The sequence below is a fragment of the Artemia franciscana genome, chromosome 13 (assembly GCF_032884065.1).
Source record: "Artemia franciscana chromosome 13, ASM3288406v1, whole genome shotgun sequence".
Lineage (NCBI taxonomy): Eukaryota > Metazoa > Arthropoda > Branchiopoda > Anostraca > Artemiidae > Artemia > Artemia franciscana.
In genome coordinates this window covers 49,211,379-49,226,294 of record NC_088875.1, presented here as the reverse complement: position 1 = coordinate 49,226,294, position 14,916 = coordinate 49,211,379, and the positions used below count along the sequence as shown (strand labels likewise).

Genomic DNA, 14,916 nt, shown 5'->3' with positions numbered 1-14,916 from the left:
TGTCTCTAACCCTAAACAACAACAATAACACTTTTGCATAGATGGTAATGATATTTTGCGCTGAAATACATCAATGATTTCCTGAAGAGAAACAAGGGATATTAATTTTCCCTTGAGTAGCAGCAGTGCATTTCTTTTTTCTGGCAGGGCTCAATAGGCTATTGCAAATGCGTAGAGAGAGATGTATATTAGCTTATTCATAAGCTACTGCTCCTCATCTACTTGATTTATATAAATTTGTTTTGATATCTCCGTCGTTAAGTGTATGAGTTTAGTATCTGAACTAAAAGGAACTAGCTTATGAACCTAATCGGATTACTTTTTGTACTGCATTGTGTTAGATTGCGCAATTAACTTGCGGACTTAATTGTGAGGGATTGCTCACTTCATACAAAGTGAGTTATTATTAGTGTATAATTGAATATATTGATGTTATCGCTGATTAAAAACTGTGATTAAGACTGATTAACAGTTTGTGAATCTGCAGTATCTCGTCGGAATAAATGACGGAAAATAGCCCCTAAGGCTACCACCCGAGAAGGATACTCCCACTGAAACCCTTAGCCGGTCGCCATTCCAACCTACCTATAAAACTCTTTCTAGAACCCCCCCCCCCCCCCCAACTACGCGATCCAATACTGTTAGCCACTTGTCAAGAATTCAGGCCTTAGCCGAAACTAACTCTAATGAAAGAGGTGAGACGCCTGGCAAAAAGAGGAAAAAGGATGAAGCTCGTTCACCAACGATAGTGCAACCCCTCTCTTCAAGTGTCCGGAAACAGGTGCTAACGATCACCCCAATTATTATACTGTCTCAATCAAGAAACCAATGGCCAACCCTTTTCAAAGATCGAATAATGCAAATTAGGAAAGTTGTCTTTCTGATCACCAAGGTGAATTTTGAACTTGTTTTCAAGCAGGACGAGTCTATTGATATTTACTTTACGTCTTGTCAGGCGGCAGACCATGTCCTGTCAAAATCCAAAGAAATAATTCTTGATGGCTCAAAAATTTAGCCACAAGAAAAGATGTGGAAAAGTTACACAAGTATGTGCTGTATGGTGTTGATACCAGTGTAAAAGTGGAGGAAATACAAACTGAACTAATAGATTTATCAGGTCTTCTCATCAATCCTTCAACTGCTATAAGACTAAGTTTAAACAAAGAAGGTTTTCTTCACCCTAGCCGTTCAATCCTTATTTCCTGCAAAGTTGAGCTAAGTGGAGAAATATTCTTGTACGGTATGTCTCTTTTTTACAAGATTTATAAGCCTAAGCCCCTACAATGCTCCACTTGTCTGGCCCACGGCCACAGCAAAAAACACTGCAAACAGTCCATCCGTCTTGCCTTAAGTGTGGGAAAACAGGCCACGCAAAAAGTGAATGCCCTGAGTCAGACCCTTTCTGCAGAAATTGTAACCGTAAGGGACACACAGCCCTCCAAAAACAATCTTGCCCAACTCACCAAAAGCGAGTTGTAATCCTTAGAACATCTGATAAAATGAACCTACCCTACTCAGTTGTAGCTGCAAGAATCCCTTGGCAACCCACACCCCATCGGCCCAGTAGAAGCCAAGCAACAGTTGCTGTAGCAGATGCAAAGACAGTGTCATTTCCAAAAGAGGCAAATAATGTTCATACTCAAGGTTCTAGTCATTCCCCCCATCCCTTACCTAAGTTTACTTCAACATCCTGCCCTCCAAAAGATTCATCTAAAATAGCCAAGAATGGCAAAGGCTTGCAACTTATCTCACAGTCAGTCACTTAATTGAGGTTAGTAATGAAGCTGAGGAAACCAAAAATATTCTCAAGAAGAAAGCTATCACTAAACTCCTAGGTGATGACATATTAGAAACAGCTATGGCTCAATTATCCTCCATGAAAAAGGACATAGATTCCACATCAAAGCTAGTTAAGCCTGTAGACTCAACTGCAAATCAAATCAATGCAGGCTCTGAAATTGCCACAACCCCCAAGACGGTAGTCGATGCCACTGCCCTAGTCAAAGGCAAGAAATCTAAGAAAAAACGGCAAACTTTCCATCCCAGTCCAAAATTACCACCAATGATATTTCGTCGGCTTAAGAAGATTTCAGTATTCTAATCAAGGAGATGATGAAACTCAGACCACAATGGATGTTTAAATGTACACCGTACAAGATTTTACGTTTCTCACGAATTTATCACTGTGTAATAATGTTGTTTTTAACTATTACGATGACCAAAATAATTTGCCCACCAGCCCCTTAGCTAGCCCCGATAGCCCTTTAAACCAAATTAACTGTGAATATCTCGACACTTTTGATTTTGTGAAAAATGTGAAACCTAAGCTAATGGAAGAGACCAAACTTAATGTAATTTGCTTTAACATCAGAAGTATACGGGATAAGTGGGCTAATTTTAAAGACTTAGTTTTAATTAATGGTTACTGCCCTTTCGACGTAATTGGAATAACGGAAACGTGGCTTTCAGAAATTGATGATAAGAATGAATTTTCCCTCCCTGGTTTTCAAGCTATTCATATTGAAAGAAAATTAACCAAGTCCTCTGGCGGCATTTCTCTTTACATCCGGTCAAGTCTGAAATTCACCAGGCTATTAGACTGTGAATCCTTATTCTCGCAGCCTATAAATAATAGATGCATTTATTCAATAATCGTAGACATAAGTGTTGACGAGAATTCTTTTATTTTTTCATTATTTTATAAGCCCCCCTCACTTCCGACCCCTTTCTTTTGTAACCTATTTGATGATTTTTCTAGTTTTATTAATTTACCACAAAAGAAGGCAATAGTTTTTGGGGACTTCAATTGTAATTTACTAAATGTTAGCAATAATAATGATTGTGATACCTTTTTTGAAACATTCACTTCAAGTGGTCTTCTTCCCACAATCCTTTTCCCTACTAGAGTTGATCCTGTGAGGTCTACAGCTACTGTAATTGACAACATTTTTGTATCCACTTCCCTGGGAAACCACCTGTCCTCCAAAATAATATTTTCTGACCTGTCAGATCACTTTCCAATCTATCTCTCGCTACCCTCCCTACCAACTACTCAGCCCTCTAGAACTAAAACCCCTACGTATAATAGAATATATAGTACTGTGAATATGAACAGGTTCACGGATCGTTTGAAATCCTTCGACTGGTCCAAGGTTTTGGATTGTCAGGATGTTAGTTCAGCCACAAATGGTTTTAATTAAGGACTGAGTGATCTTAACAGTGCAACCTTTCCAGTCTGTAAATAAAACCGAAAAACTACCCATATACGCCCCTGGATGTCTAATAGACTGATAATCTCTTCATACCGAAAAAATGACCTATATAATTTAGCTTGCAAAACCAGTAACGTTATTGACCTGACTAATTATAAAAAATACAAAAATTTATATACCAAACTTGTCCGGGAAGCAAAAAAAATTATTATTATTCGAAAATCTCTCATTGCAAAGGGAACTTGCAAAAAATTTGGTCAACAATAAATGAAATTCTTTCAAAAAAAAGAAATTCAAGATCTGTACCTCTTAACCTTAAGGACATCAGTGGCAGATTAATTAACCCGAGTTCAGTACCGGATGCTTTTAATAATTATTTCGCTAATATTCCAAATGCTAACTCCTGTTCCTTCTCCCAGTCAGTACAACCTAGCAAGAATCCTGGATCCATGTTTTTCTCTCCAACTGATCGTAAAGAGGTGCTTTAAGTTATCAAATGTCTCTCTAATAGTAATACACCTGACTTCTTTGGCATAAGTAATAAGCTTCTTAGGACCGTATCTTCCTATATTTGTGAACCCATTGTGCACATAGCAAACCTGTCTATGACCAATGGAGTCTTCCCAGAAATATTTAAATCAGCAATTGTTATCCCGATTCATAAAAAGGCGATCCATCTGAGATAAGTAATTATCGTCCAATCTCACTTCTCCCAGTTATATCTAAAGTGCTCGAGAGAATTATATTCCGACGTCTGTCTCCCTTTTTATTTGGGATTCATTCATCAGATTCGTTGATTTCTCCTCATCAATATGGCTTCCGTTCCAAATTTTCAACTGCTCATGCACTAATAGACGCCACACAATTTATACGTTCCCAACTTGACCTTAAAAATACTGTATTGGGCTTATTTCTGGACTTTTCTAAGGCCTTTGATATGGTTGATCACAGTTTTCTATTAAGTAAACTCAACAACTTAGGGATTCGTGGAGTTCCTTTCTCATGGTTTGGCTCTTATCTCTCTGGTAGAGTACAGAGTGTGAGTCTGGGCGGTTTGACTTCACATCCCCTACCTGTCCGAAGGGGCGTCCCACAAGGCTCTGTTCTTGGTCCAATACTTTTTCTCCTTTATATTAATGATTTGTTTACGGACCTGGGTCCATCAGTGCACCCAGTACTTTTTGCTGACGATAACAACTTTTTCATGACTGGTCCTAATTTACCATCCGTCGTCTTCTCTACTCAAACCCTTCTGAATAGAGTACAGGAGTGGTGTCTAGTTAACTGCATGACCATTAACATCAAGAAAAGTCAGGTTGTATTATTTCGAACCCCTTACAAAAAAAATGAAGCTCAGCAAGCACTTGGCCTAAGATATTCTACCAATCTCCTCCCACAGGTCGAAGTAGCCAAGTTTCTTGGTGTCCACATAGACTCCTCCCTATCATTTGCAACACACGTGTCCTACATCAGAGCCATAATTTTGCGACAGGTAAGTATGATTAATCGTGCGAATTATTTTCTTCCTCCCGATATCCTTGTCACCCTTTATTACTTTTTTATTTACCCATATATCTCATACTGTGGATCTGTTTGGGGCAACAATTTTCCTTCAGTTACCAATAAATTAAAATCTGCCCAAAACCGTGCCATCAAAGCAGTTTTTTGGCTGCCCCGACTATATCCCACCCAGGACTTGTACTCCGATTTTGGTATTATCCCTTTTGAACAAATCATCAAAAAATTAAATCTATACCTTGCATACTCCGCTTACCATAAAAATCTTCCTCCTCAATTATTATCTTATCTTAATATTAATAATTCTGAAGGCCTCTGTCTCCGTTCATCCAACCGTTGCTTCATTGTCCCCAAGTGTGTGTCTAGTTCCGCCCAGCGATCCCCCATTTATAAATCTATACTTCAATGGAATATAATACCCTCCAGTGTCGAGCTATCCACAAGTTTTCGCACGCTGTATGTACTAAAATTTTGATATTATAACTCTCTAACTTCTTATTCAATTTGCTTTAGTTACCCATGTTTTCTCTTTTCTTTTCTTTCTCTCTTCTTCATTTTCAATTTTTTGTGGTTATGGTCCTCAACAAGTTCGCTTCCAGGATCTTTATTATTATTGGTGTTATATTTTAGTTTTATTTGAATAAAGTGAATTGAATTGAAGTGCGATGTAGTACAATAATGGCACTTTTTAGTGCCAATTCTGAAGTCGAATACCTAGGATGTATATTAAAGGTAACGTTATAATATCCTTGTTTGAAAATAGTTGGTACGAGGTTTACAATCCTCTCCCAGGCAGAGCTCCTTTCACAACCCCTTTAGTAATTCAAAAGTCGGAAATACGACCTGAAGAGAAAACATCCAAAGAAAAAATGTAATCTGTTTACAATCATTTTCATGAAAATAATTAAAATTATGTTATCCGAATTTTCTCACAAATACTTTTGCCTCATTGTTTAGGCTAAAAAAATATTTCTGTGTAAAGCTTACTATGTAGAAAAAAATAGAAACAAACGAAAATAACTTGATAAAAGCGAAGTTTTTCTTCTGGAAGCAAAAATTGAAATCGAAACTTAAAATGACCGAAAATGAATGCTTTGTAGATTATGCAAGATATATCAACAAAACTAGTCCAACTAAACTGACTCGTTATATTTCCATAGAAATATATTTCCAATTCTAAAAACTTGTGCCAAGGAGGTGCCATCTTTCAGATATCTCGTGCACCAGGTTGTGCCTGTCAAGTGTTGTGGAAGTGTGTCAATTGTGGCAGAAGCTGTGCTAACTGTGACAGAACGTTCAGCTCGTCTGGAGTTCTAATATACACACCAGGTGGTGGAAACTGGGCAACCCTTTGATTCGCACTTTACTGAAAACTAAGCTTGTTTGAATTTTTTTAGGAAATTATAATTATAGGTTAAAAGTTATCATTATCATTGGCACTGAAAGACTATTGAAAGCATTTTAAATACAACCGTTATTTTCAGCCAGCTACTGATTTATGGACTTTTCTGACCTTAACAGAATATCTTGTTTTGGATGCTAGTTTTACATCACTAATTAACAATGGAACGGAAATGCCCTGATTTTTAGTTAGAGCCCTCACCCCCAAGTTAAAATTTGAAATTCTTTGTGACAATATCTGGGAAATCACAAAGCCAGCTATCAGAAGACTGGTCGACCGCGGTGGCAGCAAGTAATGCAGCCACCACAGCCAGCAATTCTAAAAATATAGGGCATTGTAACAAGTTAGTTTATTTGAGGTAGGTTTACAGAAAATTTTTGAATAGCTTACAAAAGTATTGCTGTCGTTTGTTTTAAGTTTCATCTTCATTCTTTACATTTGTAAGAAAAACTGTTTGTTAAAATAAAATACTAAAGGTTCAACCAGACTAATTTATGCGAAAAAATCTTTAAAGCACACAGAAAGAAGTTGATGGCCAGGGCTACTGACAAAAGATTAATTACCTTATAGCACCAATAAAAAGGAATAGAAAACTCACCCTAGAATATTTCTCTGATCCCTCATTCCATCCACCAATTGCTATCCAAGTTCTAAGATTCGGGTTAATAATCTTCAAATTGTTGAATCGTTTATACGCTCCCCTCCCCCAGTTTTCATACAGGTCATTATATTCATCTAAACTAACAATTGTGTTGCTGCTTGACAAACCAGCAAATGAGTAGACAAGGTCGGTGCAAAGGAATGGATCTATATCTTCAACTTCAAATTTTCCATCGCCCCATCTATATACCGACCAGGCTCCGTAGTAGCAGAAAAAGTTTTTGGCTTGAACACAGGCTCCTGGTTAAGGAACATAAAATATTTTAGTTTGATTAACTTAGTTTAATTAGATACAATAAAAGTTATCCTCATTTTTATCCAAGTTTATGAGCCATTCATTTGTCATACCTGTCCAAACCATAAAAGAAGCAGCAGAGAACAGGGAAACAAAAAACTTCGATTGTAGCATTAGAAAGTGATCGTCAAGATGGGACCAGAAATACACAATCTAGAGTAATAATAAAAGAGGGTTTAAGAGAAAAAATTGAACGTATGAAAACCCTAGCGTAAAACAGGCAAACAAATTTTTAGCATGAATAACATAATTGAAAAATATTTTTTGGAGTTATTGTATTTGATCAAACAATTCGTGGTAACAAACTGTAGTAAGGAGCGACCCGGCTCAATAGTAACCGAAAAGCTAAAGAACGGATATTGATACCAATAGTTGCATCAAAAGAATCGTGTTTTTATGTTGATTTTAAATATGTAAGTTTCTTTAAGTTTAGTCTTACCCATCAAAATTTAGCCTTATTTTAGAAAATAGGGGTAAATACCCTTAAAAGTCATAGAGTTTTAACGAAATCACACCATCAGATTCAGCGTATCAGAGAACCCTACTGTAGAAGTTTCAAGCTATTTACAAAAATGTTGAATTTTGTATTTTTGCCAGAAGACAGATCACGGATGCGTGTTTAGTGCCCTTTTTAAGTGACCAAATAAAATGAAAGGGCTCCTAGGCCCCCTCTCACGCTCATTTTTTCCCACAATCACCGGATCAAAATTTTGGGATAGCCATGCATAGTCAAAAAACCTAATAACTATGTTTTACAGACGAATTAATCCCCCGCAGCCCCGGGGGGAAGGGCTGCAAGTTAAAATTTTGACCATTGTTTGCATGTAGTTATGGTTATTGGGGAGTGTACAGACGTTCTCGGGAGGACTTTTTCGCGTTGGGGGATGGAGGGTGGGCAGGGGTTTACATGGGAAGATCTATTCATGGAGTAATTTATCATGAGGGAAGAGAATTTTCATGAAGGGGGTGCAGGATTTTCTAGCATGTTTTAAAAAAAGAATGAGGAAATACATAAATAATTTTTTTTCAACTTGAAGTAAGGAGTAGCACTAAGACTTAAAACAAACCAAAATTATAACGTATATAGCGGGGTTCATGTCCTCCTCAATACCTCGCTCTTTACGCTAAAATATTTTAAGTAATTTTAACTATTCATTTTACGGCCTTTGTGATTCCGGGGTCATTCTTAAAGAACTGTGACAAAATTCATGCTTTAGTATAAAGAGCGAAGTATTGACGAGGGAGTGAACCCTCTCATATACGTAATAAAAATATAGAAATATATAGAAGTTCGTTACGTAGGTTTATTCGTAAGTTACGTACATTTATTACTAATAAAAACATTCGTAAAAAAAATGAAGTTCTAGTTGCCTTTTTAAGTAACCAAAAATTAGAGGACAGTTAGGCCTCCTCAAAATCGTCCTATCAAAACTATGAGAAAGCCATTTAGCCAAAAAAAAATATGCAAATTTTGTTTTAATTATTCATGTGCGGTGAGCCAAAATCAAAACATGCATTAATTCGAAAACGTTAAGAAATTAAAAAGAAAACAAGTTTTTTTCTACTGCAACTAAGGAGCGACACTAAAACTTAAAACGAACAGAAATTATTCTGTATATGAAAGAGGTTGTCCCCTCCTCAACGCCCCACTCTTTATACTAAAGTTTGACTCTTTTTCACTTCTCTACTTTTTAAGACAACAAAAAAGCTTTAGCATAAAGAGCGGGTTATTGAGGAGGGGACAGTCCCTTTCATATACGGAATTCGAATTAAACAGCCTTTGTGATTCAGGAGTCATTCGTAAATAACTGGAACAAAAATCAAACTTAGGTTATTATAAGGTTATTATTAGTTTTAAAAAAAAGTAAAACTAATAGGCAAATTCCGTCTTAATTCTTCATGTATGGTGAGAAAAATTGAAACCTGCATTAATTCTAAAACGTTCAGAAATTAGGTAAAAGAATGTTTTAACTGCAAGTAAGGAGCGATATTAAAACATAAAAACAAACAAAAATTATTCCGTATATGAAAGGGGTTGTCCCCTCTTCAATGCCCCGCTTTTTACGCTAAAGTTTGACTTTTTTCACAATTCTACTTTTTAAAACAATTAAAAACCTTAGCACAAAGAGGGGGGCGTTAAGGAGGGGACAACCCCTAACAAATACGGAATAATTTCAAATTTGCCGGAATAATTTCAGAAATATTTATGAAATAGCCTAATCTCAGATATTGCACTTTTTCATATGATACAAGTAGGATGAACGCACTCAAAAAGTCCTAATATTAATATAGAAAAATCGATTGTTGATTTTAGATGTAAAATTTGTCTATTATCACATGAAGCTGTGTAACAAGTGATTATACTGAAGAAATGGGGGGTTAGTGTTGTTCAGTCTGTATGGTAGTGCTGAGTTTTTATATAGTGAGGCAATATTGAAAAAGGAAATACAATATAGAAATTAAAAATAAATATTCGTTTAAGGCTTAGGAGGGCAGGTTAAGACATTGATGAAAGAGTCTAATCTCAGATACTGCACTTTTTCCTTGTGATGCAAGTAGGATGAATGCACTCACCAAGTCCTAATATTAATAGCGTAAATAGAAATCTCATTCTGGATAAACTGAAGGAGTAATAGACAATTAGCCTCTTATTTATATAAAAAAATCACCTATCTATCCTCTACAAATGCGTCATTATACGATAAGAAACAAGATATCGATAAAGTCTACTTTTTTTCTTTAGGATTAACGTTACTTTAATCCTAAAGTATACAATACATCGTTTTTCGTATGCCTAAGTGTGTTTTTGAGACATGTTTTAAACTGTGATTTGACATGATTTAATTTGATTTATGATTTGAAATAGTATTTAAGCTACGAAAATTCCAAGAAAAAAAATATTGTTGCATCAGCGATCAATGACATGCAATCTCTAAGTAATATACGCCTAATTTATGTATAAGAGAAAATAAAAATAAGAAGACTTGTTCGGTAGATAAAGCTAGTGGTTAAGTTTCTTGGGAGCATATCCCACACGGGTTTGCTTTTAGTTAAGTGACAGTCACAGACTACATAGTTCTGTCCATAGAAAAGAGAACTAAAAAAAATCAAAAATGATATAAATTACCAGCTTTGGTTTTACGTTTTAAATTATTTTTCTTTCGAATAATTGTAAGTGAAAACTAGGATGTCAATAAATAGCCCTGTCATAAATTCTGAAATTTGACGTCAGAAATTACTTTCTATGATAAGGGCTTGAAAGCATTTCTACCCTTTCTTCCAGCTATCAGTATACCTTGGTGTTTCAAGGGTACGAGTTTCTGCGAGTTAAGTCTCTAAAAGCTTTCTATTTAACTTTCTTTACGGGTATGTGCTTCTGGAGGTCTTAGAATTCAAGCCTAAAAGAATATCTTGAATCAGCTCTAGATAATCGATTTTGAAGTTAAACACTTTTTATTGATAAGTTCTGGGACCTAATTTAGACAATTAAAATGGCCAAAACTTCCAAGCTACTCATAAAACAAAGGGCCTACATTAAAATTAGTTAAGAATAGTCAATATTAGCCTAAATTTTGCCAATATTAACCTTAGATGGGCGGAACATTTTGAGAATGTGCTAAACTGGGATAAAGTTATAGAATATCATATAGAAAAGAATCAAAAAGTTCCTGACAATTTGGACGTGAAGCAAGATCTTTTTTACAAAGAATAAATAGAGACAGCACTAAAATGATAAAAGAATAATACGGCCTCATATGCCGATAGTGCGGTAAATGGTTTTGTTTTAAATATGGTGGCTTTGAAGTTAGAGATACTTTCACTTACCCAGGTCCAAATATTTTGTCCAATAGCTCCTTCTCCCCAATTTCTCCCTCTGAGGCTATAAATAAAATGTAAAAGGTTGGAAAATCAAGCACTTGCCCCTTAGATATCTTCTTAAACGAAAACAAGAAAAAAAATGAACCGCTGGAGTTTTGGAGCGACTTCCTGTACTCTTGTGAACTTGTACTCTTGTACTACTTGCACTCTTACCTGACGTCAAATGAAATCGCAGTCATGTATAGCTCAGTGCCTGCAACTTTAGGACCAAGTGAGAGTGGAGTTAGCATTGCGGGATGCTTTAAGCAAAAGCAGTGCTTGTGAGTGACTACCAAGTCCCTTGAACTTTTGATATTTTTAATTGATAAATTTTAATTTGTGTGGTCTTTTTACAGATTTGTTTTTTTTTACTAATCAAAAACTGAAATGAAAATAGAAATAGATTTTTTTTTTTTTTTACCTTTTCTATGTCTGTTTTGTGTTTCAGCTGTTGTTTTTTACGGTTACTTTTTTAGCCAAAAAGAGTAGAGTAAACTAAGAGTAGACTCTAGACTAAGAAGTCCTGCATACATTGTTGTAGACCTTGATAGTCTGATACTACCACTACTAATAACTCACTGCAGCACCAAGCCGCCTGAGGGCAAAACAGCTACGCACGCTCCTCCCTTTAACCTAATCCATTCAAGGCCTCCCTCTTTATACCCTCCCAGGAAGTTCCTATTTCCTTAAATCTTTATTTATGACATCCTCCCAACCTAGACGAGGCACCCATGCTTCAGAGCCATATTTAACCACTGTCATCACTGTAGCTTCCAATATTCTAATCTTAGTTTGCAGACTTATCTTCCTATTCTTCCAAACTTTTTTTAACTATGAAAAACACCCTGAGCCTTTGCTATTCTATTTTTAACATCTTCACTGATCCCACCGTCTTTACTAATAATACTACCAAGGTAAGTGAAGCTGCCAACCTGATCATTCTTTTCGTTACCCAACGTCACCTTTTCATCTTCACTTATTCCTAGCCTTAGTGACTTAGTCTTCTTTAGCAGACTAGCTAGAATAGCGTAATAGCAGGTTTCATATAAATAATTGGAATACACTATAATCAAATGGCTACTTTTCATGAGTACTAATAGCAGAACTGAATAAATAGATGCGAATGAATCACCTTTTTAGATTCACGACTACAACGCTTATAATGAAGAATATCTAATGACGGATGATCTAGAAATACAAAATATATAATTTCAGTATTTAATTTCAACAAAGCGTATACTCTTCATAGAAGACAAAAAAAAGAAACAACAATAGGAGCCAACATAATCGCTTTGACAAAAACAAAAGCTGTGGAATGATTACTTTCATTTTTCATTCATTTTATATTTCATTCAATCATTTTATATATTCATTTCATTTCATTTTATATAGGAAATCAGCTTTGGATAAAACTTTTTTTCGTTCATTTCAATAATATATTGTACATATTGTACATAATATATGTACAATTTTGTATATATATTGTACAATATATTTACAGTATGTACATATTGTGCATATATTGTACATAATATATTGTACAATTGCCTCTCTTCAATTATGTAATCATTTGTTTAGTATACCAGTCTTGGGAATAATATTTCAATTGTCAGATGCTAATAAACCGAATATAAAAATTTAAGACAAAATACATCAAGTCATGAAATAAACCTATTAAAAAAATTAGATACAAATTAAATATTAGAAATGATTTTCTTTTATCTGTGCATAGAAATTTCGTGGAATTTGTTTTGCTAAGTGGTTCATAGTTCAATGGTTATCTTTTAAGGCAAAGTGTCAAATTGAATGACATAGAAGTGCTTCAATTTCCGCCTCTTTTTTTATTGACAATAAATGACAAATTTTTTTATTGACAATACACTACAGAAATATTTTTGGTTTTGTTTCATACATTTTCTCCACTGCTTTATTTTTATGGACTTCATAAGATTGCTCTTGGAATGGTACAGTTTCGTGCAAACAGTCTTCCTTTTCTCCTTCTGTCTCTTTTTTTTTTTTTTTTTTTGTGTTTGTGCTGTAGCATTGGTGATTTCTCTTTTCATGATATATATATATATATATATATATATATATATATATATATATATATATATATATATATATATATATATATATATATATATATATATATAAACAACTCAAATACCGATTTAGAAACAGCATTTTTGTCTGTTTAAATAACCTGCAGGGAACTTCTAAAACAGTTCAGGAAAATGCACAAATGGAAAGCATTTCAAATACAAGCCAAGTCATAAAAATTTTTCGTTGATAACTTGAACCAAAAAAGCATTGTGGGAGAAAATTAGAAGAATTTAAGGGCAAATGATATTGTATGAGAGAAAAACGATAGTTAGGAGACAAAAAAAGGCATCCTCTATGGAGTATCGGTCAATGCAATCAATCAGTATTCACAAAATTCATGATCCATCTCAATTACTACAATGTTACTTTTGTTACAAACGTTAATACTAAATGTTAGTGTCAATCGTTTTAAAATGCAACGAATGCTGGACAGATTGAAGGGTCTGAAATATTATTATTATATTAGATTTTATTATATTATTTTATATTATATTAATTTGTATTATATTATTATTATATTATTATATTAGATTGAAATATTACATCTCAAAGCTGACTTCCTAACTACTCTTCTCCATTTCTCGCACGAAATACCGCATACATTATTGGTCAAATATCATTTCAAAGCTCGATTTGAACAACAATAGTCATATATACACATTAATATAATTACGATAGTACAAGTCAATATTAAATAAGCTATAGCAAAATAGGCTTAAATACAATCAAGAGTAAAATTTTACTGAAAACCCGATTCTCAATATTCATAAAAAAAATTAGAAATAGGTCAATGAATATAAAAATACGGTTGTGCCAGGGACGTGCCATCAGTGCGCATAATTGGCAGTGTATTTTCCTATATTCAGGATGTCTCAGCTGGCACCTACATAGACAAGTATATTCTCTGCACGCGATGGGTTTTGCAAAACCATCTTTTGTGTGCGTATGTACCAAATGAATTTTTGTTCGGGGGAGGGGGGGTACAAAAGAATGAGGATAAAAGTGTTTGTTTTCGTTTTTATCTGAGTATTTAGGACCAACTTAAGAATCGGAGAAAGTTTTTAGTTTTTCAGGAAATAATTCTTTATGTGGATTTCACGACCAGTTTACGAACAAGAGAAACATCTCAGGAGAAAGGAGTGGAACCTAGTAGACCCCCACTCCTGCGCTGGATACGGTCCTGTAAGAGCCAATACAACTAAAGTAAACATCCAATCTGTATCCGTAGTGGAATTCATATCAGCCAATGCAGACAACTACTAAGAGCGGCAAAATTCACCAAAAAAATATGGCACTTTTACAGAAGTATATTCATTAACACATTACTTTGGATTCCCAAATATATAGACTTACTTTTTGTGAGGTCAGTTAAAACCCCAACTAATCAAGGTTTAATAAGGCAAAAAATTTAAAATTGTACATATTTTTTCAATGGAGCTCATCCAATTTAACACAAAATCAAATTAAAAGTTTCAACAAATAAGATAAAAAGATTATATTAAAATCAGGTATGGTAGGTAACACTGTTACCTAACGTTTATTCATTGTAATACATTGTCATATAAAGACCACTTATACAACTCACAAAGCCCTAAATGCCTGTGTTGAGTAAAATAAGTTCTTATTCTATTCAAGAAGAACAAATCAAAGATAGACATATCCTAGGAGACAATTTAATATGAGGAAGTTTATCGCCTAAAGTCTACTGAGTTTTTCAGGTAAGTCCTTTGCTCTACTCCCTGTATACAGCCAATATTCCAAATGTAACACGTTTTATAGCCTTATTCATGATTCATTGAGACAGCACTATGACGATTCTCCTATCAGGTCACTTATTACAAGCTAATAAGTGACTTCTAATAACGTTA

At 34.7% G+C, this 14,916-nt stretch overlaps 1 protein-coding gene across 1 annotated transcript in view; it reads right to left on the bottom strand.

Moving 5' to 3' along the window:
• LOC136035037 (probable endochitinase) overlaps positions 1–9,746 on the bottom strand; it is a gene marked incomplete in the record, with an annotated part of 42,699 nt that extends 32,953 nt beyond the window's left edge. The window contains 2 exon segments of the mRNA XM_065716638.1: positions 6,731–7,032; positions 9,662–9,746. Of these exon segments, the coding sequence (XP_065572710.1) occupies positions 6,731–7,032; positions 9,662–9,698 (339 nt within the window).
• Positions 9,747–14,916: the final 5,170 nt, after the last annotated feature.